This window comes from Phascolarctos cinereus, unplaced genomic scaffold (assembly GCF_003287225.1).
Source record: "Phascolarctos cinereus isolate Bilbo 61053 unplaced genomic scaffold, phaCin_HiC Scaffold_9;HRSCAF=440, whole genome shotgun sequence".
Classification (NCBI taxonomy): domain Eukaryota; kingdom Metazoa; phylum Chordata; class Mammalia; order Diprotodontia; family Phascolarctidae; genus Phascolarctos; species Phascolarctos cinereus.
The window spans coordinates 40,316,582-40,342,171 of record NW_027556402.1 but is presented as its reverse complement, the minus strand read 5'-3'; the positions used below and the strand labels follow the sequence as shown (position 1 = coordinate 40,342,171).

At 35.3% G+C, this 25,590-nt stretch overlaps 1 protein-coding gene across 2 annotated transcripts in view; it reads left to right on the top strand.

Annotated features, from left to right (window-relative positions):
- The window catches only part of GRID2 (glutamate ionotropic receptor delta type subunit 2), a 1,695,829-nt gene that overhangs the window by 1,072,949 nt on the left and 597,290 nt on the right, over positions 1–25,590 (top strand). For both annotated transcript variants that reach the window (XM_021008407.2, XM_021008405.2), the window contains exon 8: positions 17,781–17,900. In XM_021008407.2, coding sequence (XP_020864066.1) covers positions 17,781–17,900 — 120 coding nt within the window. The remainder of the gene's footprint in view (positions 1–17,780; positions 17,901–25,590) is intronic.

Below are 25,590 nucleotides of genomic sequence, written 5' to 3'. Positions count from 1 at the left end.
GACCACCACAGATGATACTTGAAAGAAATCAGTTAGTATGGTGGTGCTGGCTTTACCTAGCAAAGCCAAAAAGTATCATAAATGACAACTGTAATTATTTTAGTTTTCCAATGTTTTTAAGAAGATTTTTGACATTGTGTAATTTCTGTCTTCTTCTCTTGTCAATGCTATTTTAATTACCACATACTTGGTACATTTGTGTTTGTTTTGAGCTGTTGTAGTAGGGGGAATAATGTTGAAAATGACCATTCTTCCACCTTGCAAATTGTCACAACTAAAGTTTCTGCATATTGGCTTTTGTTATGGCAAGTGATATTCACTTTTAATATAGGCAGATAGGAAGGAGTTTGCAAACTGGATGATTTTAAAACAAATCTTAGAATAGGTCTCTGTATTTCTCCTAGATTGAAGCTCAGGGGGGACTTATGAGTCAGTCCTACTACTCATTGACTAATAGGCATAAGAGTGTCCTTTCATGAAGTCTGTGATTGATCCAAGCTGATTTTCTAGCTGCTTCTCACACAGGATACTGTTATCTTTTGCCTTTATGCCCTCGGACAGACTGTCCTCATGTCTAGAATTTATTCTCTCCTCACATCTACCTCTTAGAATTCCCAGGTTTTTTTTTCAAAGCTTGTTTCAAAGACTTTATAAAACCCTCCATCCTTTTCACCCTTCCTCCCAGCTGCAAGTTATATTATTTTGTATATATTTTTGTATGTATTTACATGTAAACAAATTGTTTCTCTCAACTAAATATAACATCCTTAAGGACAAGAACAGTATCTTTTTTTTTGTCTTTATATGTCTAGTTTCCAGCAAAGGACCTGCCATGTAAAAGATATAAATGCATGTAGACAATTTGAATGTATTCCTGCAACAAAGCCAGCTCATCTTGTTTTCTCTTCACAAATATCCTTAACATTTATAGTATTCCTATACAGATACTTATTGGCAATCTATTGCAGCCTATTTGAACCCACCAAGTGTCTTGCCATTGCCTTTTGAGTGACTTAGAAATTCTCTGTATTCTTGGTGTTCCAGGGTTCACAGTTATATCACATCACAAGGAGAATGTTCTTGGTAGGAGAAAAAGGCCATTATAACAGAAAATAGTATCAGGACATAAAAGCACTGCACAGATTTTTACCCATAGATAATGCGAACTCACATGTTTTCAAATCTTTTGAAGTGAGGAATTGTACATTCATTTAACCATTTTTTTTTACCCTGTTATTTTTCATCTTATTAGATTCATCTAAGCAATCTAGCCATGACCATTTTGGATTCTACTTCTGTTTTGACAGCTGATGGCTGTCTAGTTTTGTGTCATTCTTAGCCAAATATTTATTCCTTTGGCCAAGTTACTGATAAAAGTATGAAACAACATCAGGCCCAGCATAGATGCCCAGAACTCTCCACTGTAGACCTCCCTCCAACTTGACTTTGCACCATTATTTTTTCAATCATTCACCCAGTTCTAAATTTACCTAACTATACTGTCATGTAACCCACATTTCTCCATGTTCTCCATAAGCATGGGATGATGTATTCAAATAAAAAGTATTCAAATTCTTTTCTAAAATGCATACATATTTCCCTTCATCTACCACTTCAACAAAATTAGGTTAATATGTCAAGACCTCTTCTTGATCATTGTTTTTTTCTGTATATTCACTAACAATTCACTAATATTTTTTTTCCTAGAGTTTTGCTGGAATTTGAGTTAATGCACTGGTCTACTAATTACAGATTACAATCTATTCTCTTTTGGGATATCAAGACAACTTTCCTTCTCCATTCCTATGGTACCTCTCATGTTTTCCATGATTTTTCAAAGATCCCTGCCAAATCTCAGCAGTCACATACTATTTTTCTTCATCTATGTGTGGTGACTAGAATTCATTAAAGGTATCTAGGTACTCTCTTATCACCTCTTTTTCATGTATTTCTATTCCCTCTTAGTTATTTTTATTCTATCTTTCCAGTTCAAAGGTCAGTATGCTAAGCAGAGGAAACAAAGAAACTAAGAGGTAAATAGTTCTACCTTTTCTTATTCATCATTTATCATTATTATATCTACCCCAAGGATCCCATCATTCCCATCCTGGGAATCAATAATTTCTTTTTAGTGAGAATCCAATCCAGAATAGCAATTCCTTTTATTTGTTCCTCTACCTTTGAAAGATGAAAATATCATTTTAGAGCATCAAGGAATTCTTTAATTGTCTTGGGAAGTGGAGATACACAAACACACACAGAAAGAGAGATAGATAAATAGAAAGAGAGAAAGAGAGAGAGAGAGAGAGAGAGAGAGAGAGAGAGAGAGAGAGAACAAACCAAAAGATATCAAATAATTAATCAATAATTAATCAAAAAATATTTATTCAAAATAAATAATCAAATAATTAAAGTCTCTTGTCACTACTATACCAGGTCTCTCTGCCAGGTTTCTGATTTGGTTCCCTAACTTCTCATCTATTTCCTTTCTGTCCATGTGACCATTAGTTTCTCCAATGACAGTGTTTCTTCTGTTTCTGATTTCATGAATCTTCACAAAATGCTATTCAAGATACTTACTCTTATCTAAACTGTTCAAAGAAGGGAAGAATATACATATATCCATATAACTGAGTACAGAAAAATATTTTAATCAACAGGGAAATGGGGGAAAGGGGAGAAGGGGGAATTAGAAGGAGGATAGATTAATGGAGGAATTAGTCCTAAGCAAAACCAACTCTAAGGATATACGAAAATATTTATAACTCTTTTGGAGGTGGCAAAGAATGGGAATATGATTTTATTGTTGTTCAGTTGTTTTCTAGTCGTGTCTGACTTTCATGACCCCATATGGGGTTTTCTTGGCAAAGATATCGATATGGGTTGCCATTTCTTCTCCATCTCATTTTACAGATGAGGAACTGATGCAAACAGGGTTAAGTGACTTGCCCAGAGTCACACAGACACATAGCTAGTGTTAGATTTGAACTTATGAAGATGAGTCTTCATGATTCCATGCCTGGCACTCTATCCACTTCTCCACCTAGCTGCCCCAGGAAAATGAGGAAGGGTCCATAAATGAGAGAATGGTTGAACAAGTTGTGGTATAGAAATGTGATGGCATACACTTGTGCTGGAAGAAACGATAAAAGACATGACTTCAAAGAAACCAAGAACATCTTATAAAGACTGATGCAAAGCAAGCAGAACCAGGAGGATTTATACAATGACAACAATATAGTAAATACAAACAACTTTTTCAAGAATTAGGAACTCTGATCAGCATAATGAGCAATCACAGTTCCAGAGGACTAATGATGAAATATGCTATGTACCTCTGGATACAGAGATTTGGAAGGCAAAATTAGATATATTTATTTTGGACATGGCCAATGTGTAAATTTCTTTTGCTTGACTATAATTGTTTGTAGTAGGGGTTTTGTTTTTCTTTCTATCTCAGGGGGGAGGAGAGTAAGTAGATTTTTGCAGATTGTAATGAGTCTTATCAGTAAATTTTTATTATTTCCTCATTTCTTGTTTATTTGTTTTTTTAATGGGGGTGGGGGAGGGGAAGAGAAACTAGTAGCTGAAAGAAACAAAAAAAAAGGACTCATGTAGGTAGGAGGGAGTGCTTAAGCTGAATTTTTGAAGGAAACCAGAAAATCTAGTACTTGAGGAGATGAATGCCTGTACTAATGCTGTGGCCTCATGAGTATAGAGAAGGGAATGGATGTGAGACATTGTGTAACTAAAATCTATCAAGATATAAAGTTCCAGTGGTCTGGTTCCATTTTCCCCTCAGTGTAACATTGTTCTACTCATCATTATCCAGACACAGTCAGATCATTTTTCTTCTTTGTTTTCACTTTGAAGCCCTTAGTTAAGCATTTTAGAGTTTTTGTTTGTTTGTTTGTTTGTTTCTTTTGGTTTGTTTTGGTTTATTTTCTAAGAACACTATCCTAACAAAATGAATGGGAAGGCTTTCTAGAAACTGTGTTATTTTACTTTCTAGAAGGGCTATCAGCCTGAACTTCAGGCACTTATTTGGCCATGACAGAAACAAGGCATGCATACACACACACACACACACAAAGTGTGTGTGTACCTATATATATATATATATATATATATATATATATATATATATATATATATATATATATATATATATAAAATGTATTTATATGCATTTATATATAGTTACATTCATATATACACACACATGTATATATTTATATGTATATATAAAATGTATTTATATGCATGTATATATAGTTACATTTATATATACACACATATGTATGTATTTATATGTATACGTGTATTATACACATACATATTTCTACACAGATCATTGCAAAATTTACTCAGCTTTTCCATACTTGCTGGAAACTTAGTTCTTCTTAATTTTTTCCATGTTGCTAGTAGTTCCCATAGATAACTGCTGTAGCAAACTGCTTTTGGGAGTTGTCGACTTGTAAGTTTTCCCTTACCTTCTTACTGCCAGTACCCACTTGCCTTATCAGGACTTTGATGGTCACATTCAATTCCGTTTCCCTTGTTTCACTAACCTCTTACTTATGGTAGAATCATACGTTTAGAACTGAGAGGTCATCTGTCCAACTGACTCCATTTATGGATAAGGAAACTGAAACTGGTCCATGCTGTGACCTCCACAAGGTCAAACAGCTAGTTAAGTGTCTCAGGCTGAATTTGAACTCAGGTATTCCTGACTCACAGTTCACTATACCACCTACTTCCATGAGATAAGATCTCTGGTATTGTGCATGCTAAATAATTTATTAAGAAAATGGAATTACTAGTTAACTTGGATACTTGTTAACTTGTAACTTGTACACTTAGTTTTCTATATTTTCTTCGTTTCAGTAAAAGTCAGTGTAAGAGGACTTGCTGGTTACCACAACATATCATATAGAGACAGTGTCATAGTGACCTAGAATAGTATACCATAATAGAGTAGTAGTTAGCCTGTTGGCCCAGATGGTGGATAATTTCAAGAAAGCAAGAGGGTCCAATTTTTAGCAATAGTTAATGTTTGTCATTCCTACACCTATCCATCACACCCTTCACTATAGTATTGTACCTGGAACATACTAAGTGCTTAAGATATGTTTGTTGGCTTACCGTTTGAAGTATTTTCAAGGTCACTGGGTCCAACCTCTTCATTTCACAAATGGAGAAACTGGATAAATGAGGAAACTGGTACCTGGAAAGATTATCTCACTTTCCCAGGGTCACAGAGTTTCTAAGTGTCTAAGGCAGGATTCACACACAGGTCTTCCTGCCTATTCAAAAGCTTAAATAAGGGAACAGAATTAAATGTATGAAAAAAGAGGGGATACTATGAATAAATCAAATAGAGGCAAGATATAGATTTTTTCTACTGGTTTTTAGTGGGAGAAGATTATGAGTGAGCAAAGCAGGAAGGAAAAGACCCTAAGATGAATAAGGAGGAATTGTGAAGGACTTTTGAGAATTGTGAAAAAGGCCAGAGTTTGATCTAGAGAATGGGAAATTTAGAAAAACTTGAGGAAAAGTAAGAAGTCAATGTTTAGAGTTCAAAGAATAGAAAGACTAGAAGAGGAGAAAGAACAGAAGTGAAAGAATGACCCCAGGAGAAGAAGGAAAAAAAAGAGCAAGAAAAGAAGTCATGAAGAGAGGAAAATTCACAGTCAGGAAGGAAGTAATCAGCTCTCTGCCTCTCTTCCTTACTGGTAGATCTCACCTGACAGCCCCTTTGGATCCATATTCTCATTCCTTTTTGAATAAGCAGCCACTTCCTCCTTTGAGGATCCAGCTGCCTCCCATGGAAAAGACCCTGATTTCTCTGCCTTGGCCCCACAGGTTAAATGATCCTTTCTCTGGGTGACATTTTTCTAATCCTTCCCCCACCACCTACCTACAACATGCTGCTGCTGCTAATATAGGTTACAGTGCCCTACCGCCTCTTCAGATACTTACTTTTTGTTTCAATTATTTTTTATTTAGCATACATGTAAAAACAATTTTTAACATTCATTTTTAAAACCTTGAGTTCTAAATTCCCTCCTTTCCTCCCTCTCCACTCCCCTTCATTGAGAAAGCAAACATTTTGATACAGGTTATACCTGTGTGGTCACACAAAACATTTCCACATTGGTCATATTGTGAAAGAAACATAGAACAAAAAAAGCCCTCAAGAAAAATAAAGTTAAAAAAAAGTCTGCTTCAATCTATATTCAGACACCATCTGAGGATGGATAGCATCTTTCATCTTAAGTCCTTCAGGGTTGTCTTGGATCATGTATTGCTGATAATAGCTAAGTCATTCACAGCTGATCATCTGACAATATTTCTGATACTTTGTACATTTCACTTTGCATCAGTTCTTGTAAGTCTTTCCAAGTTTTTCTGAGAGCATCCTGCTCATCATTTCTTATAGCACAATAGTATTTCATTATAATCACATCCCACAATTTGTTCAGCCATTCTACAATTTATGGGCATCCCCTCAATTTCCAATTCTTTGCTACCATTAAAAAACTGTTATAAATATTTGTGTACATACAGGTCATTTTCTCTATTTTAAAAAATCTCTTTTGGGATATAGACCTAGTAGTGGTATAGATAAGTCACAGGGTTGTGTGCATAGTTTTATAGCCCTTTGGGCATAGTTCCAAATTGCTCTACACAATGGTTGAATCAATTCACAACTCCACCAACAATGTATTAATATCTCATTTTTTTTCTCACATTCGTTCCACCCTTGGTCATTTTCCTTTTCTGTCCTATTAGCTAATCTAATTGGTATGAGGTAGTACCTCAGAATGTTTTAATGTGCATTTCTCTAATTAATAGCGAATCAGAGCATTTTTTCACGTGGGTATAGATAGCTTTGATTTCTTCATCTGAAAACTGTTCCTATCTATTGATCATATAACAATTGGGGAATGGCTTATTTTTATAAATTTGACTCAGTTTTCTATATGTTTGAGAAATGAAGCATTTAACAGAGATACTTGATTCAAAACTTTTTCACAGTTACTGCTGCTAACTATATTTCCTACTAGCCAATCCCAACTTTTATTCTGTTCTCTTTCTCCTTTCACCCTGTCTTGCCTCAAAAGCGTTTTGCTTCTGACTACCCCCTCCCCCAATCTGCCCTCCCTTCTATCACTCCATCTTCTCTTATTCCCTTCCCTTCCTACTTTCTCATGGGGTAAGATAGATTTCTATACCTTATTAAGTGTGTATCTTATTCCCTCTTTGAGCCAATTCTAATGACAGTAAGATTCACTTATTTCCCTTCCCTCCCCTTCCCTTCCACTATAAAAGCTTTTTCTTGCCTCTTTTATCTGAGATAATTTATTCTGTTATACCTCTCCCTTTTCCTTCTTCCCAGCATGTTTGTCTCTCACTGCTTAGTTTATGTTTTTAGATATCATCCCATCATACTCAACTCACTTCTGTGCCCTCTGTCTATATATACTCCTTCCAACTGCCCTAATAATGAGAAAGTTCTTATGAGTTACAAGTATCATCTTCCCATGTAGGAATGTAAGCAGATAAACGTTTTTAAGTATCTTATGATTTCCCTTTCCTGTTTACCTTTTTATGCTTCTCTTGAGTCTTGTATTTAAAAATCCAATTTTCTATTCAGCTCCAGTCTTGTAAGTCCTCTGTTTCATTGAATGTCCATTTCTCCCCTGAAGGATTATACTCAGTTTTTCTGGGTAGGTGATTCTTGGTTGTAATCCTACTTTCTTTGCCCTCTGGAATATTATATTCCAAGCCCTTAATTCCTTTATTGCAGAGCTGCTTAATCTTGTGCTATCTTGACTGTGGCTCTACATTGCTTAAATTGTTTCTCCCTGGTCACTTGCAATATTTGCTCCTTGACCTGGGAGCTCCGAAATTTGGCTATAGTATTTCTGGGGGTTTTCATTTTGGGATCTCTTTCAGGAGGTGTTTGGTGGATTCTTTTTATTTCTATTTTACCTTCTGGTTCTAGAATATCAGGGAAATTTTCCTTGATAATTTCTTGGAAGATGATGTCTAGGCTTTTTTTTTTCTTTTTTGATCATGGCTTACAGGTAGTCCAATATTTTTTAAAAAAGTTTTTTCTCCTAGATCTCTTTTCCAAGTCAGTTGTTTTTCCAATGAGATATTTCACATTGTCTTCTTTTTTTTTTATTCTTTTGGTTTTGATTTATTGTTTGATTTCTCATTAAGTCATTTGCTCAATACTAAATTTTAAGGAATTATTTTCTTCAGTGAGCTTTCATACCTCCTTTTCCATTTGGCCAACTCTACTTTTTAAAGTAGTCTTTTTGTTGTTGTTGTTCCTTCAGTGAATTTTTGTGCCTCTTTTTTATTTTGCCAATTCTGTTTTTTGAAGGCATTCTTCTCCTTACTAGTTTTTGTACCTCTTTTACCATTTGGCCTACTCTATTTTTAAGGTGTGGTCTTCTTCAGTGTGTGTGTGTGTGTGTGTGTGCGTGTGTGTGTGTGTGTGTGTGTGTGTGTGTGTGTGTGCGTGTGTGTGCGCGCATGTGCCTCCTTTACCAAGCTGTTGACTTGTTTTTCATGATTTTCTGTGTCACTCTTATTTCTCTTCTTAATTTTTTCTCTACCTCTCTTACTTGATTTTCAAAATCCTTTGTGAGATCTTCCATGGCCTGAGACCAATTCATAGTTTTCTTGGGGACTTTGGATGTTGGAGCTTTGACTTTATCTTCTTCTGATTGTGTGTTTTGACCTTCACTGTCACCATAATAACTTCCTATGATCAGAATGTTTTTTCCCTGTTGGTTGCTTATTTTCTTAGCCTATTTCTTGACCTTTTTTTGTTGTTGTTGTTAAAGTAGAGCTGTGCTTCCAGGTTAGAGGGCACACTACCCCAAGCTTCATGGGTTTTGTGCAGCTGTTTTCAGAGATACTTCTAGGGACCTGTAAGTTTTCAGTGCTTCCAAGATGGTATAAAGGTGTATTTACTACTCTCCTGGACTGTGCTCTGGTCGGTGAGTGACCACAAGCACTCTTTTCTGCCCTGGAACTGTGACAAGGATTCCTACTTCTCTGCAACTGCAAGCTCTGATATGCTAGTACTCCTCCTTGCCCTGGGACTGCCTCCCAGGACTGCAGCACAGATCTGAGTACAGGCAAAGCAACAGAGCCCTGCCCACAGTGCCAGCAAAGTGCCCTGTAATCTCCTTCTGACAATTGTTCAACCCTCTTACCAAATGTGGGCTGAGAGTTCTGGAAGCAGCTCCTGTAGCTGCTGATTCCGTGGCTTCCAAGGCCTACTCCTGGTTTACTGGGGCTGTGGCTTGTGGACGGTGCTTCCCTCTCACCCCAGTGTGACAGACCTTTCCTGCTGACCTTCAATCTAAGTTGTCTTTGACTTGAAAATTATTTCACCCATTCTTTTGTGGTTCTTATCCTCCAGGAATTGCTTGGTGGCATTATTTAAAGGTGTTCAGTGGGATTTTTGGGAAGAGCTCAGGCAAGTGGCTGCCTTTTCTCTGTGATCTTGGCTCCACCCTTCTTTTTATTTTTAAGGAGCATTTTATTTTCTACAGGAAGTGGTGAGGTATTCATGGAAACCATTTAAATTTTCTTCTAGGAAGGAGATCAGCTAGCCTTACACACAAAGATAATCATCACCTGATCTTACGGAAACTGCAGCCTCTGCACACTCTATTGAGGCCATTACAAATTTGATCTCATTCCCTTCAAGTTTTAACACTCCCTCCTTCAGTCCTAGAATTCCTTTTTAACCCCTTCCATCTCTCCCCCTCCTCTTTTCCTCCTTCACCTTCAGTCCTCCTTGATTGGATCCCACCCTTCTTTTTCTGCTTCACCTTCCCAAATCCTTCCAATTTCACCAAAAAAAAAAATCAGTCTTCTTAAAAAAGGCCTTCATAATTCCCAAACCTTTCACAATTCTTCTTACTCCTCCTTCTCTTCTTTCTTCTCCTCTTTCTTCAACCTTATAAAATGCAGTGAAAGACAAGTTATCTCTCAAGTATGTCTTTAGGAAATGAAAGAGATCTCATAAAATTTTTTCCAACATGAGACTGCTCCCTACCCACTCTTTTTAGTCATCCATGTGGTTTCCAATGATATTAGAAAGAATCTAGAAAACCCTAAAGATTATGAAGTCATGGTCTCAAAACATAAGACCTTAGGGACAGAAATCATGAGTTTTCATCATTGCTATCAAATGAAGGCAGGCCTTCAAAATAGAAATCAGATTTTGGAATTCAACAGTGAGTCCAAAAGGTATTGCCTGAGAACAGTATTTAGATTTTTAGTGCATATCTTAAAATATAGGAAGTACAGGCTCCTGGCCAGTGACCTAAGAAGGTTTGATATTTTTTTTGGTATCTTATAAATCTGATCAAACAGACTTTAAATTGCAAATGGATAGAGGAGGAGGGGAAAAAACGGGTGTGTGTGTTGTGTGTGTGTGTGTGTGTGTGTGTGTGTGTGTGTGTATATGTGTGATTCAGTCCTGTCTGACTAGTCATGACCCCACTTAAGGTTTTCTTAGCAGGGATACTGGAATGGTTTGCTATTTTCTTCTCCAACTCATTTTACAGGTGAGGAAACTGAGGCAAGCAGGGTTAAGTGAGTTGCCCAACACAATTAGTAGATGTTTGAGGACAGATTTGAGCTTAGAACTTAGGAAGATGATTATTCCTAACCCTAGGCCTGGCATTCTATCCACTGTACCACTACTTGATACTGTGTGTGTATGGTTTACATGGGAATGGTAAGGCGATGAGAAGAGGCTATCTTTTATTTTTTAGGCAATTGGGGTTAAGTGACTTGCCCAGGGTCACACAGCTATTAAGTGTCAAGTGTCTGGTCTGAGGTTGGATTTGAACTTGACAGGTTCTCCTGACTTCAGAGCCAGTGCTCTATCCACTGTGCCACCTAGCTGCCCCTAGAGACTATCTTAATAATAATAGCTACCAGTAGCTGTTATTTGTATGAACTTTCAGGTTTGCAAAGCTCTTTGCAGACATTATTTCAGTCTATCCTTAACACAACCCTATAAGTTAGTTGTTGTTATTACATTTTAAAAATGAGGAAACTGAGGCTGGAACAAGTTAAGTGACTTGCCCAGGGGTAACAGTGAGAGTGTCAGGGGCAGGATTTGGGAAGTTGTAAAAGAGTCAGCACTTGGAGAGAGCTCTTATCCTCCTATGTAGCCTTACTTCTCTTACTTATCTTATCTTGTTTCCTCATGTATGAAATGAAATTGGTCGGTCAACAAACATTTATTCAGCACCTACTATGTGTCAAGAACTGTGCTGAGATCTGAAGATACTAAAAAATCACCAAAGACAGTTGTTGCTCTCAAGGAGCTCACGGTCTAAGGGGGAAGAAAAGAAGCAAATAAGATAGACAGGAACAGTTGGATGCTCTCTCTGAAGGGATGCGCTCTGGATGTGAACTGTGACTTGAAGAAGCCAGAAAAGCCAGGAGGCAAAGTGAGAAGGAAGATGATTTCATGTCTTGAGGACAGCCAGTGAAAAGAGTAGAGTCTTTGCAGTGGAGTAGAATGTAAGAAGATTGGGAAGGTAGAAAAGGGCCATACTGGGGAGAGCTTTCACAGTGAAATAGAGAAGTTTATATTAGATCCTGGAGGTAACAGGAAGCCACTGTATTTCACTGAGGCAATAGGGGTATGTGTGTGATATGGTTAGACCTGCAGTTTAAGATGTTTGCTTTGGCAGCTGGGTAGAGTATAAAAGATACTAAAGATTCTTTATCATGTTCAATATTTCTATAAATTTGGTTAAGCATGATTTGGCCTAGAAAAAAAGCCCTAAAAATTAGACTGTCACTTCATAGAAACTTGATGAAGAAATACCTTGGGAAGTCAATGGAATCTTTTAAGCACAGAAGATTCAGTGTTAATATTCAGATTCTTAGATATTGGAATCTTGGCCCTCCATGAATAAGTAGAATAGAAACGATTGCAGATAATCAGCAGAACTGGTTTATAATCAGCCTTCCAATTATTCCCCAACCTGCTCTGATACAGTATTTCTGTTAGAAAAGAATAATAGATAAATGAATATGAATATGTTGAACCCAATGTAAGAGGACCAACCCTAACAAATCAAGATATTCCATACATGGAATACTTATTGTGTGTCAAGTGTGTTTAGGAAAGCCATCAAAAAGAATTTGTATTTGGCAAAAGCCTTTTTTTTTCTCTTGTCTAGTCCCTTGGGTGGGAGAGAATCTTTTATTTTGCCCCTGTACTCCCTTACTGGCTCAATTCACCATCTGTGAGTATTTTTCCTTGCCTAGTAGCAAGTATCTACCAATGGTTCTGTTCCCCCAACTTCTGATCATGATTGTTTGTTTCCAACATCTCCCTACTATAACCAGGGGACTTTTCCCTGCTCACTCCACAGTCCTCCTTCGTCATGACTAATGTTGGCCTGACATGTTCTACCTTTGATGCATGTCTATTCTTTGTACCCTTCTATTTCTGGAACTCTTCAAGTTATGAGTAGTATTAATTGTTAGTCAATATCTAAATTTATTCTGATAGCAATTATAGGATGATTGGAAAAGGAAAAAAGTCCAGATAGGAGAAAACTGCAGAAATTTGTTGTAAGAAGGGGCAGGGCTCAAAGTGGCAACAATAAATATCTATAAAAAGGGAGCATTCCAAGAAATATTGAAGAAAAAAGACTTCACACATCTGGAGGATTGATTGGGTATGAGGAGTCAAGGAGAAGCAAAAGTCAAGCTTTGAGGTTTCACACCAACAAGACAAAAATGATAGAAGTTCCATGATGGAAAATGTACAATTTGGGAAAAGGAAAGAGCATAAAGGGAATTATAAATTTGATATTTAAAATGTTAGGTTTTATGTTACCATGCAACAGCCTCATGAAAATATCCTTTAGAGAGTAAAAAATACAAGCTTGGAACATGGGTGGGAGCTTGGATTGTGTAGATTTCAGAGTTATTAGCATAGATAGTTGAAATAGATCATACTGACCAAAATAAAATCAGAAACTGAGCTATTTTGTAATGTGACTAAAATTCAGGGTGGATTGAACCCAGGCCAGAATTCTGAGAGTGGCATACTTTAGTGTGGAGAAAATGGACAACGTGATAAACCTTGTGAAAAGACCAAAATAGGGTTGATGCCAATAAACTGAACATATTAAAGTATGACCTAAATTGCCATCTGTTGAGGGAAGGAAACATCTGTCCTATAGGGCAAAAGCTGGAGATTGGAAATTTCTAATTAATTTCGAAAGCAAGCATTGCAATTTTAAAATAAAGTCTCAAGCCTTAATGAGCTTTTTTCTCCCCAGTAAAGTTATCCCAAAGAGGGGAAATAAAAGATAATAATATTACAAGAACTAAGGAATATAGATTCCCTAGGAACCATCACAGAACAAATTAAAGTGGGACTGTGCTTAAGCCACATAAGCTGGTGAAAACTTACACCATGTTATTACATGTATCTTTTCCCTAAGCATCTTTTCAGTCACATCTACTTAGTTTGGGACTAAAACAAGCAGGAGAGGCAGTATTGTAAGATGCAAAGATCACAGGCAAGGGAACTGAATTCTTATCCCATCTCTGCCATGAAATAGTTATATGATTTAAGTCATTTAACCTTCATGGGCCTTGGTATCTTCATTTGTAAAACAAAGAAAGGGATGGAATTAAAATATTTAAAATATCTCTTTGTGCTTTAAAATGTTATGTATGGTCAACATCCTATAGAAAAGAAAATTACATCCTTTTAGTCTTATTTATACATTGCCATATGTGTTCTGATTCTTAAGCATTTATAGTCAGGAATGAACAAAGCTTTTGTTGGGAAGATGAAGTCAGTCACTCAGTTAATAAACACTGAGTTAGTTCTTATTATGTGCCAGGAACTAAGTAAAGTAGTAGGGGTTCAAAAAGAGGCAAGAGACAGTCCATGTCCTCAAGGACTTCACAGTCTAATGGAAGAGAAAACCAGCAAAGAAATATGTATGAACAAGCTATATATATAGGATAAATAGAAAATAATTAAGAGAAGGAAGGCTCAAGAACTAAGAGAGATTGGGAAAGGCTTCTTGTAGAAGATGGGATTTTAGTTGAGGCTTAAGGGAAATCATGGAAGCCAGTAAGTGGAGATGAGAGGGAATACATTCCAGGCATGAGAGACAGTCAGAGGGAAAGTCCAGAGCCTGGAGATGGAGATGTATGGATCATGGAATAGCAAAGAGGCTAGTATCATTGGATTGAAGAGTACATGATAGAAGTAGAGTGAAAGACTAGAAAGATAGGAAGAGGACACGTTACGAAAGAATTTTAATGCTAAATCGAAGATTTTGCATTTGTTGTTGGAAATTATAGGGAATCCCTGGAGTTGATTAAGTAGGAGAGTGACATGACGAAGCCTGAACTTTAGGATAATCACTTTAGTGTCTAAACTAAGGATGTATTAGAGTGGGGAAGGGCTTGAGGTAGGCAAATCCACCAGTAGACTATTGCAATAATCCAAAGATGAGGTGGTAGCATTATCAGAGGAGGCAAAAGATAAATTTGAAAGGTGCTGAAAAGGTACGACTGGCAGGCAGGCCTTGGCAACAACTTGGATATAGAGCTTGAGAGACACTGAAGATTTGAGGATAATTCTTAGATTGTGAGTCTGAAGGACTGGGAGGATGATGCTACCATTGACAGTAAGAGGGAAGGTATGAAGTAGGGAGGATTTAGGGGGTAAAGATAAGGAGTTAATCTGGGGACATGTTGAGTTTAAGATGTCTACCCAACATGCAGCTTGAGATGTCTGAAAGGCAGCTGGAGATGTAGGATTGGAGGTCAGCGAGAGGTTAGGGAAGCATAGGGAGATTTAAGAATCATTAATATAGAAATATTAGTTAAATCCAATTGATTAATTTAATCCATTGGAGTTTGCTAGATGAAGATTCAGCAATGAATTGGGTTGGATTAATTAAATCTAATAAAGTTTGCTCAATAAAGATCCAGCAAAGACACAGGGCTCATGTAAAACACATTTTGAGATCCTACAACCCTAGGATTCAATTATAGATTAAATCTCATTAAAACAACCTCAAGGGTAGCGTTGAAGGGAGTTAGGGAGCAGAATTCATCAAGATGGCTAATATGTGGGGCCGAGGTCAATCAACTCTGACTAGCATACCTAAAAGATAGGTTTACTATGGAGGTATCAACATGAAATAACTATTTGATATGACTCACTTCTTTTTCAGGATTGAAAGAGTTTTTTGGGAGACTAGAAAAATGTTTTTTTTTTTGCTTAGTCAAGAGTGATAAACTGAAAATATTGCTCCTCTAAGTCTCTTAAAATTTTAAAAAGGGTTAGATAAGAAATGTCAATAGACTGAGATTGGACCTATAAGTACATGGTTATAGGAAACTCTAAGAACATTCTTTTAAATAACGCATCTCAGGAACTTATCATCTTAGTGAGATTCCTGTTGCCTAAAGAAAGCACCGAGAGATTAAATGATATATTTAATATATATCATAATATAGCTGATATGTGTCAGAAGGAAGACTTGAACTTAGATCTTTTGGGGTCAAAGGCCTATATCTATCCACTATGCCCCTGAGTTTCAAATAAATGGAAAAACAAAACAGAAACAAAAAAAAAAAAACCAAGCACAGCATTGTTCTAAAACTTGATAGAACACTAGTGATTACTTATTGTTTTGCATACTTTTTAAACTCTACAAAATCTATGTGAAAATTATTTAAAATGTATCCTTAATGAAAATATTAAAAGGAAAGAAGAAGATTTTTGCAGATGACATAGAAAGACTGGTAGGAAATAAATATAAAGTACCAAGAAGCTATTCCTTAACACATCTCCTAGCATAGCCACGTCTAAAATAATTTTGTGCTGAACTTCTAATGAAAATCAATAATTGTGCTGAATCAATTAATGGCGAGTAACTCAAACTATCAGATAAGGCTGCAGTAAAAAGAAAAAAGAAAACTATAATGAAAATAATGGTGAAAAGTGCATGTGCCATAACAATCTGGATTCTAAGCATATCAAGGACAGGGTAATTATAGAACTAGAGTACCTCCCTTTGCACACCCCCATTATCAAGCACTCAGACACCTGACAGTTTAGAACATTAACCTGAAAAATGAAGGGAAAAAAAAGCTTGATTGCTTTGTTTCATTGACCAAAAGGAACACCATTAGGTAGTGGTAGCTGTAAAAAACCCCTCAACACCAAGGCATAAGAGAGGGGGAAACAAAAACATAAAATAAAAAAGTTGGTGTGCAGGGGCCTGGAAGTGAGAGACAAACAGCAAAAGCAGTACACAGATGAAGCTGTGGGGATATTTAGAAATGAATCACAGAATCATAAATTTATTGCTGAATATATATGCACACACACATATACATATATATGTATATATATATATATATATATATACATATATATGTATATGTGTGTGAACATATAAATCATCTAATCCAATGCCCTCATTCTGCATATGAGAAGCTGAAGTCCAAAGAGTTTATGTGACTAGCCCAAGATCCACAGCATTTTGTGCTGAGGTCCTTCTAGCTTTCTTCTAACGTTGTGAGGGTACCAAGGGGACACTCTGGTGGTTCATCTGTCATTTCCTCTTCCTATAAGGCAATTTCTTGATGGTATCTTTTTGTAGGTTTGGGAGAAGACTGATTCTCTCAAGCTGGAAATGCAGAGACTGTTCACAAGCCCAATCCCACTGTTTATAGATCTGTAAAATGAAATGCACAGAATCAGCAAAACAATTTATACAATAACCACAATAAAGCAAACATCATTGAAAGCTATCAGAACTGTGATCAACGTAGTGACAAATAGTGACTTGAAAGATGTATTTTTTTTTTACTTTTTGGTGAGGCAATTGGGGTTAAGTGACTTGCCCAGGGTCACATAGCTAGGAAGTGTTAAGCGTCTGAAGCTGGATTTGAACTCAGGTCCTCCTGACTCCAAGGCCAGAGTTCTGTTCAATCTTCTTTCTCTTGGCTGAGATGTGATGAATTCTAGATTCAAAAGGAAGCAAACAATGGCATATGTGTTTTGCTTAACTGTATTTTGTTACAGGATAGAATTATAAGTGGCAAATTGGATGGATCGTTGAACCTGGAGTCAATAAGATCTGTGGTCAAATATGAACCCAAACACTTAGCAACTGTGTGACCGTGGACAAGTCACTTTACCTCTGTCTACTTAAGTTTCCTCATTTGAAAGACAAGGATAACAATAGCACTTACCTTCTAGGCTTGTTATAAGTATAAAATAATATTTGTAAGCACTTTGCAAACTTTGAACATTATATAAATGTTATTACTGTTATTGTTATCACTGGGCCAAGAGTAGGAAGAATGTGGGAATCAATGGAACATAACAGTGATATTTAGTTCCTATAATAAAGCTTACATGACTCAGTATCACTTATAAACAGTTTCCATAGTTCAAGTAAATGTTCTGCACATATATGTATTATCAGTTTTCAAATGTAGGTAAACATGGTTGTGGTTAACCAACTACAAATTCCTCAAAAAAGTATCAATAACATATTAACTTAATTTTTAAAACTAAAAAAAAACCCTCCAAACCTAGCCATTCGGTTTAGCTCTTTAAATGGCCTTGCTATTTCACAGGTGGGCAGCTTGGAAAATTCTTTAAATATTAATTTTTCAAAAATTTATGGCATTTCACTCTAATGTTTTCTATCCCTCAGGGAGGAGTAAGTGGATTGACTGGTGATTTAGAATTTGGAGAAAATGGGATCAATCCCAATGTACATTTTGAAATACTTGGAACCAACTATGGAGAAGATCTTGGCAGAGGTGTCCGTAAGGTAAGGCTGGACACTGATAAGTATGATTTTGCTTAATGTTAACTGCAGCTGTGTTTAATTTATTTGCATCCACTATGGATGCAGAGTCTTGTGTTGTTTATATAGAGGTGTATGAGAGAGAAAAAGGAAGCTGTTAGATTATTACCACAAGTTCTAAGGTATGACAGAGTTTATTTAAAATGCAAGTTATTTATAGTACAGATTAAAATATGTTGAGATAGTTGTCTTAGTGGAAAAGATCTTTCATGTCATAGTCTGTCCTTTTTAAAAAATGGTGTATTTTTTGTTGTTATAATGTATTGCTTCTGGTTTGTACTTTATAGGATGTATAAGACTAGAATGATTTTCCAGACAAATTTCATACAGTGAGAGTGAAAATTCATTCTAAAATGTGACATTATAGGTTTTAGCTTCTGTATTTGTCATGTAACAAATAGAAAATAGTCTGGAAGAACTGAATCTTTCTTATATTCCATGCTATATGTCTCATGCAAAAAAATGGAAAGTGGTTTCCAATAAAAGATGTTTCTTTAAATGATTTTATCAAGGAGAAATGTTACTCCTTCCTCCAAGAAAAATAATTTTTCTGTAGTTTTGATACGTGTGTGTGTATGTGTATATATATATATATATGTGTGTGTGTGTGTGTGTAATTGAAAGTACAAAATTAAAATAAAATCGAATGACATGAAATGAAATAATTGAAGCTTATAAAGTGTTCCAAAGCTTTTAAAAATACTTTACATATGATTTCCCTTGATTCAAGGCAGTTTAAGATGTATAGAGAGTTCTTAACTAGACATCTCTAATTGCACAGATGAGACTTCCATCAACATTCCTAAGCAGTTGTTTCTTCAAAATGCTGAGAGGTAAAATATAGACATACTTAGGCAAAATTAAAGCAAGTAACACAAAGAATAAGGTCCCTAGCAGTTTGGGAGTAACAGCCTCCCAGGGAATTTTTGATTGACCGCTGCATTTTTGGTACCATTGCACTGAATAGTTTTGTTTCATGGAGGTGGGGAAACCAAAATGAAGAGTTTGTCAGCATAATTAATTAAACAAAACTATTTACCTTGCAAATCAAAATTATTTTGATTCTATGCAAATTTATAACTATGGCAAGTAGACGGAAGTATGAACATTGATCTCTTACAACATATGATGAGTTGGTTACTAACTAACTTTGGATGCTAGAGCTGAATATTTAATGGTGATAAACAGTAGAAAAAAACAGATTTCTATTAGATTTTGATTTATATCAAAGAAATTTATTTCAAAGTCATGTCAGAAAAATCAAACTTTATGAACAACACATAGTAACTAGTCAAAATGCGGGAAATAACTTTTATAATTATATAAGTCTTAAAGAAAGATGAAGCATTATCTTCCAAATATACAGTCGTAATAACACTGACTTAATGCTTCAAGTGTTAGAATGATTTTTAAACTCAGGAAATTAAAAAATAATTATAACATTGTAATAGGGATGCATTGTTTTCTCATAAATGAAAAGTAAGTCTTTTTGTTGGGAAGTCTTTTAAGCTAATTACTTAGTGACATAAAGCAGTCTTACTACCTTGGATTTGCCCAACCAACAATAGTAATGCGTTTTATTTTAATAAAGATGCCCTTTCTCAGAAGAATAAAAATTTTAAAATCACTTTAAATATATATCTTTAAATTAATTTTAATTCATAATAGTATTTATTTTTAAATGGACTTTGTGTTTTTAATTAACTTTGATTGTCTTAAAGTATGTATTTAGAGTTTGTCTACTTTTTTGAGACCTTCTATATATTTGCAGATGGAGGGGGTTCATTTGAAAATAGAGTGGTTTCTTCTAATAAATATATTAACACATGTAACATGTTTTGAAACACCCAGAAAGAGAAAGCTGTCCATTGCATAATTTTTCCAGACTTCAGGATGTTGTTATTAATCAAGTACGCTTTCTGGGAAACGGTATATAAACTAGAGTATGACTTAGTCCTTGTTTCTAACAGTGTTCTCAAAGAGTGGTCTTTCTACTGATGAACTGTCAAGTTGTCAGTGTTTATTTATCCCTATGCCAGTAGCTAAATGTATACAGTGCCTGGAGGTTTATCACCTTGAGCAGGGACACTGTCAGCTTTCAAAAGCCAAGGAGGACTGTGTCTGGTTAGGACCTGAATGTCAGACTGACAAACTCTTCAGGGCACCAACTGTTGAACTAAATTCAACTCTCTCAGCAACAAATAAGTAGAACTCTTGTTTTCTTCAGTTTATTTTTGAGAGTATGTGAGGATGGGAAAAAAATCTTGATTTTCCTTGTTCTTGAGAAATAGAAGTTATTTTCTTCTTTTGGACTTAGATTTTTTTTTTGAAGAGAGAAGGGAAGATCTGTAATTGCATTGGTCTAAGGAACTTACATTGAGGAAACTGGCTTGACCAAAAGATATCAGCATCTCATCTAACACTTACAGTTTTAGACAGTTACTTGGAATACTGAAAAAGTATATTATTTGTCTAATATCTCACAGTCAATATGTGTCATACCTCGTCTCATCAAGTAGATGAATTTGGTTTCTCATTAAATGTTTTAAGGTTCTTTCATAATTGTATTGTGCTTTGATGTCTAAATGTATTCAGAATCCTTAGGAATGTAGTCTCTCTCCGTAGAAAATACTTTACTCTAATTTTATTAAAAAAATAATAATAAAGCCTTGCCAGTGGGTTAGCACATTATGTTTTCTTGAAGATGCTTTCTGGTAAAACTTTTAAAATTTCATTCTGCTTCATTTATTTTTAAATGTTTTATTTATGCTTTTTGTTTACACACCAGTCAATACTCAATACCCTCTCCATCCTCACATTATAACAAGGAAGAAGAGTTAAGCAATAGTAAACAATTCAATGACCAAGTCTGTCAATCTTATTCTAATAATGTTATCTTTTAATTTTAGAAAGCTAAATGTGGATATAGTTGGAAATAGTGCCTTTATTTCTATGATTTCTTAGGTTCTGTTAAAGGATTTTTTTCTGTATAAAATGATGTGGTTATTTGCTTTTTCTTATTTTAAATACATATAAATTAGTTTATTAATAGGTTTCCTAATGTTGAATTACCCATGAATCTTAGGTATAAATATAACCTGGTCATAATATATTATTTTGATTTCTTACTAATATTTTATTGAACATTTTTTTATTAATATTGGTCTACAGTTTTCTTTACTAATTTTCAGTTGTTTGGGTATTTTGCAATATGTATCTCAGAAACAGTTTACTCAAATGCCTTCTTTCTCCATTTTGGCAACAATTTATGAAACATAGATATTATTTGTTCTTAAACTATCTGAGAGAATGTATGTAGATAGATAAATACTTAGATAAATATGAATATATAGGCATATATAATCATCTGGACCAGAGAACATTTTTTCATATTTTCAAATTTCATTTGTAACTTGTTCAATTTCTCTTACTGAAATTGTTCATATTCCTTATTTTCTGCTTCATTAACTTGCTTTTTAATTTTTTTGTAAATATTCATACACTGAATTTAAGTTTTGCTGTCATTAAATTGATTATATTAGTTTCTGATAATTTTGCTTCATTTACTCTATTTTTTGTAAATTTTCCCCTTGTCATTTTTTGCTGTTTTTTTTTTAAAGTTTTTACTTCAATAGTGATTTTCTTTTCAGTTTTGTTTACTTCCTCTTTGATTTTCAGAATTTCTCGTCTGTAATTTTAAGGGTTATTATTTATCAATTTTTAAAAAAAAATTAGTTGCATATTCAATTCATTGGTCTTGCTTCCTCTCTTTTGTTCACGTCAGAAATCATTCAACAAGCATTTATTAAGTGCCTACGGTGTGCCAGGCACTGTCCTAGGCACTAGAGATATAAAGACAAGATAAAACTAGTTTTTGCCCTCAAGGAGTTAAGATATAAAATTTGCCCCAAAGTTTTCTTTAAATGCTTAGTGAAAGGCAAGGAGAAAGGTTTGAGAAAGCACATTCCAAGCATGACAGACAGCTTGAACAAAGATATAGAGGTAGAAGATGGAATGTTGTTTATAGAGAACAATGAAAACTAGTTTAGCAGGAATTTTTTTTAGGGGGAAGAAATGACATAAAATTTCATTAGAAACAGATGACTTAGGGCCTTAAGCAGAGGAGTTTGAATTGAGGAAACCACAGAAGATTGCTAAGCAGAACACGCTTTAGGATGATGATTTTAGCAGCTGTGTAGAAAATGGATCAAAGTAAAGGGAGATAAGGATGGCAACTATATGAAATGATGATGATGATGATGATGATGATGATGATGATGATGATGATGATAAGAATTTATCTGCCAGACATTGTGAATTACAAATATTCTATCATTTGAGTCTCACAACTTCAGGCAAGAGATATGTCCTACCTCCTAAATGTGAATATACCCCAGGGCTTCACTATTCTCTCCTGTTTTCTTTGTCTGCAAACTATCTTAGTCATCCTACCAGCTCCTCTGGTATCACTTTTATCCTCTGCAGATGACTCCCAGGTATGTGTGCTCCCCTTTACTCCTTAGTCCCTTGCCAGGTTCTCATCAGCCTTCTTGCTGCTGAGCACATACTCTCCTTCCCCTCTACTCCCATCCTCCCATAAACTCTAACTCTAGAATCCGATTAACTCCATCTTGCTCCTGGAAGGGGTACGTTGGCTTACTCCACCATTCCTAGATCTTTTCAGACCAAACTATCTCTCCCTGGACATGGCCCTTGTATGGGTGCCATGTTCTTTGAACTCAGAGCCCCTTTTCCCTTTTGCATTTGTATGCATAGTAATGAGCACAAATGATAAGTGCTTAATAAATTGGTTTTTTTTTTCATTCATTTTGGTGTTGGGTTTTTTTGGTCTTTTTTATTTTTTACAGTTTTGAGGTGATGTGGTATAAAAACAACTTTTCACTTGGCAATTCTTCTAGACATCCTAAGGTAAAACTCATAACCTGGTTTATGAGCCTGTCCCCCCATTGAACTTTCTACATGAATGAAGATATCTTTATTCCATTGCCACAAGATCATAGGATCACAAATTTAGAACTAAAAACAGACCTTAGCAACCATCTTCTCCAGTGTTTCTTAATCTTTTTTATGTGTGTGTGTGTATGTGTGTGTGTGTGTTTGGATGTATTTTCTAGTATTGAAATATTGTTGTACATAGTATATGTTGTTGTTTGTTGTTTTACTCGTTTTTCAGTCATGTCAGACTCTTCGTGATGCTTTTTGGGGTTTTCTTAGAAAAGATACTGGAGTGCTTTGCCATTTCCTTCTCTAGCTCATTTTACAGATGAGGACACTTAGACAAACAGGGTGAAGTGACTTGCCCAGGGTTACACAGCTAGGAAGTATCTGAAACTGGATCTGAACTCAGATCTTCCTATATTTATATACATATATATATATATATATATATATATATGCATATGTGTATGTATATATTTGTATATTGGTATACATACATACATGTATATACATGTATATTGGTATACATACATGCCAAGATTGTGGGCTCCTTGAATCTATCCATGGACCCCTACATGGGCTTCAGCTTAAGACATTTTAATTTAGTCCAACCCTTTCATTTTTCAGATGAGGAAATTGAGTCCCAGTAAGTTACTAAAAGTGATATGCCCCTATTTGCCCAGATGATTAATGGCAAAGAAGAATTTTAGTTCAGATCCTCTGACTCTATCCTGCCTGATTCTCTAAATTCAAAAACCAGTGCATGTCTACTAGCGTGTAAAAACAGAAATTTAGATTAATTTTATGAAATCTGAAAATTAGGGAAATATCATTTATGTCTTAAAAGAAAAGCTCTAGGAAACTATGTATATGTATATGCATAAATATATGTGGATATGTATAAATATATGTACAGATTTGTGGATGTGTATAAAAATATACATTCTTCTATGCAGTGTCTGATGACAGAATTTTTTGAATTAGGATTATTTGACTGCTTTCATTTTCTTCTAATAAGGGAACCCTTTCTCAGGAGAATGAAAGCTATGATTGTTCTTTTGGGAAGAAATAACAGGGTTTTTTTTCTTGCTTGAATTATTGAAATTATAAAAATCAAGCAGGAACACTGACGTGATGCCTGCATTTTCATCCCTGAATCAAACCCCACATCATCTGGTAATTATAGTGCAAGTCAGTCTCCGCATTTTCGTGAAGTTATTGCTATTCGCTTATTACTAATAAACACTGTGATTCAGCATGAAAATCTCACACTGGGCAATTAATGAGGTTGGACTTTATCATAAAAAAGAGCCAAAGAAAGAAGGCCATACAAAACAGATTAAAGCAACATTCGTCACTTTTTTTCTTTGGAGTATAATTACGTTAGATGATTTCATAAAAATTATTTTACAGATGAAATAATAAAAGGAAATGATTCTTCAAAGGCATTTTAATACTTGATTATAGAGGATTCTCAGGACTGGTTTGGAATATTTATTCAACTGCTCCTGTAGTAATGTAGATATGTGTAACCTAGGTCTATGCTTTTAGGAAAATCTCAATGTATTGCTTTCTTTTTAAACAGCAGTAGGCTTTATAGGTAGTGGACATGTTTTGACAATGATAAAAATAATTAAAATAATTCATACACCTGCACAGTCATTCTTTGGATAATGAAGAATAATCAGAACAGAATAACAAGCTATTCCAGGACCATTTCTATAAGAATAGTGTCTCAGGGGTGGGGAACTTGCAGCCTCCAGGCCACATGTAGCCCTCTAGGTCCTCAAGTGTGGCTCTTTGACTGAATGGAAAGTTGCCTCACTTGAGGACCTAGAGGGCCACGTGTGCCCTCAAAGCCCCAGGTTCCCTATCCATGAACTAGAGTATGATAATAATGACAGCAACAGTGTATAACTGTGTGTATAACTGTGCAGTTACATGTCTCTTTACAGATCAATCAACAGACATTTGTTAAGTAAGCTCTGCCCTGTGCCAGACACTGCATTAGGTACCAGGGATATAAATATAAAGAAATAATTCCTGCCCAATAGAAGCTTACATTCTAATGGAACAGGATATATCCAAAGGTATTTCATTGTCATTCTTACAACAATCTTGTGACGTAGATGGGACTTCCATTTTAGAGATGAGTAATTTGAAGTTCAGAGAAGGTAAAGAATTTTTTATTTCAAGTTCATTGTCCTTTTCAATACACAGGCAGCTTTTCTTGGAGTGTCCTTTGCTACCTTCCACTCAGGTATAATACAAACTTAGTTGTGAGATCATAGAAAATGCAGACATATTCTTCAACAGTATATACTTTATGCCCAATTCTTTCCCACATCTACTAATGATGTTTTTTTTCAGTTACAGGGAAGAAACTTATCTGGGCCTATGAATTGTCTCATATTAGAAATAGAAGTAAGGCTGTTTTACATAGCTGTGATCACTGGTAAATAAGAAAATTTTCCCTGCATCAAACAAAACTTTTTTTAACCCTATAATAAAACTTCTGAAATGGCATTGCATAGTTTCTGTGACATTATTGATGTTTTCAATTGATAAAAAAAAACCTTAGTGGCATTACTATCACATTAATTTAACTTTCAGATGATAACAAATGACTTAGGGATAAGGAACTGTCAATGGTTAAGTCTTAGCATGAGATAGTATGTCATATATAGGTTGACAT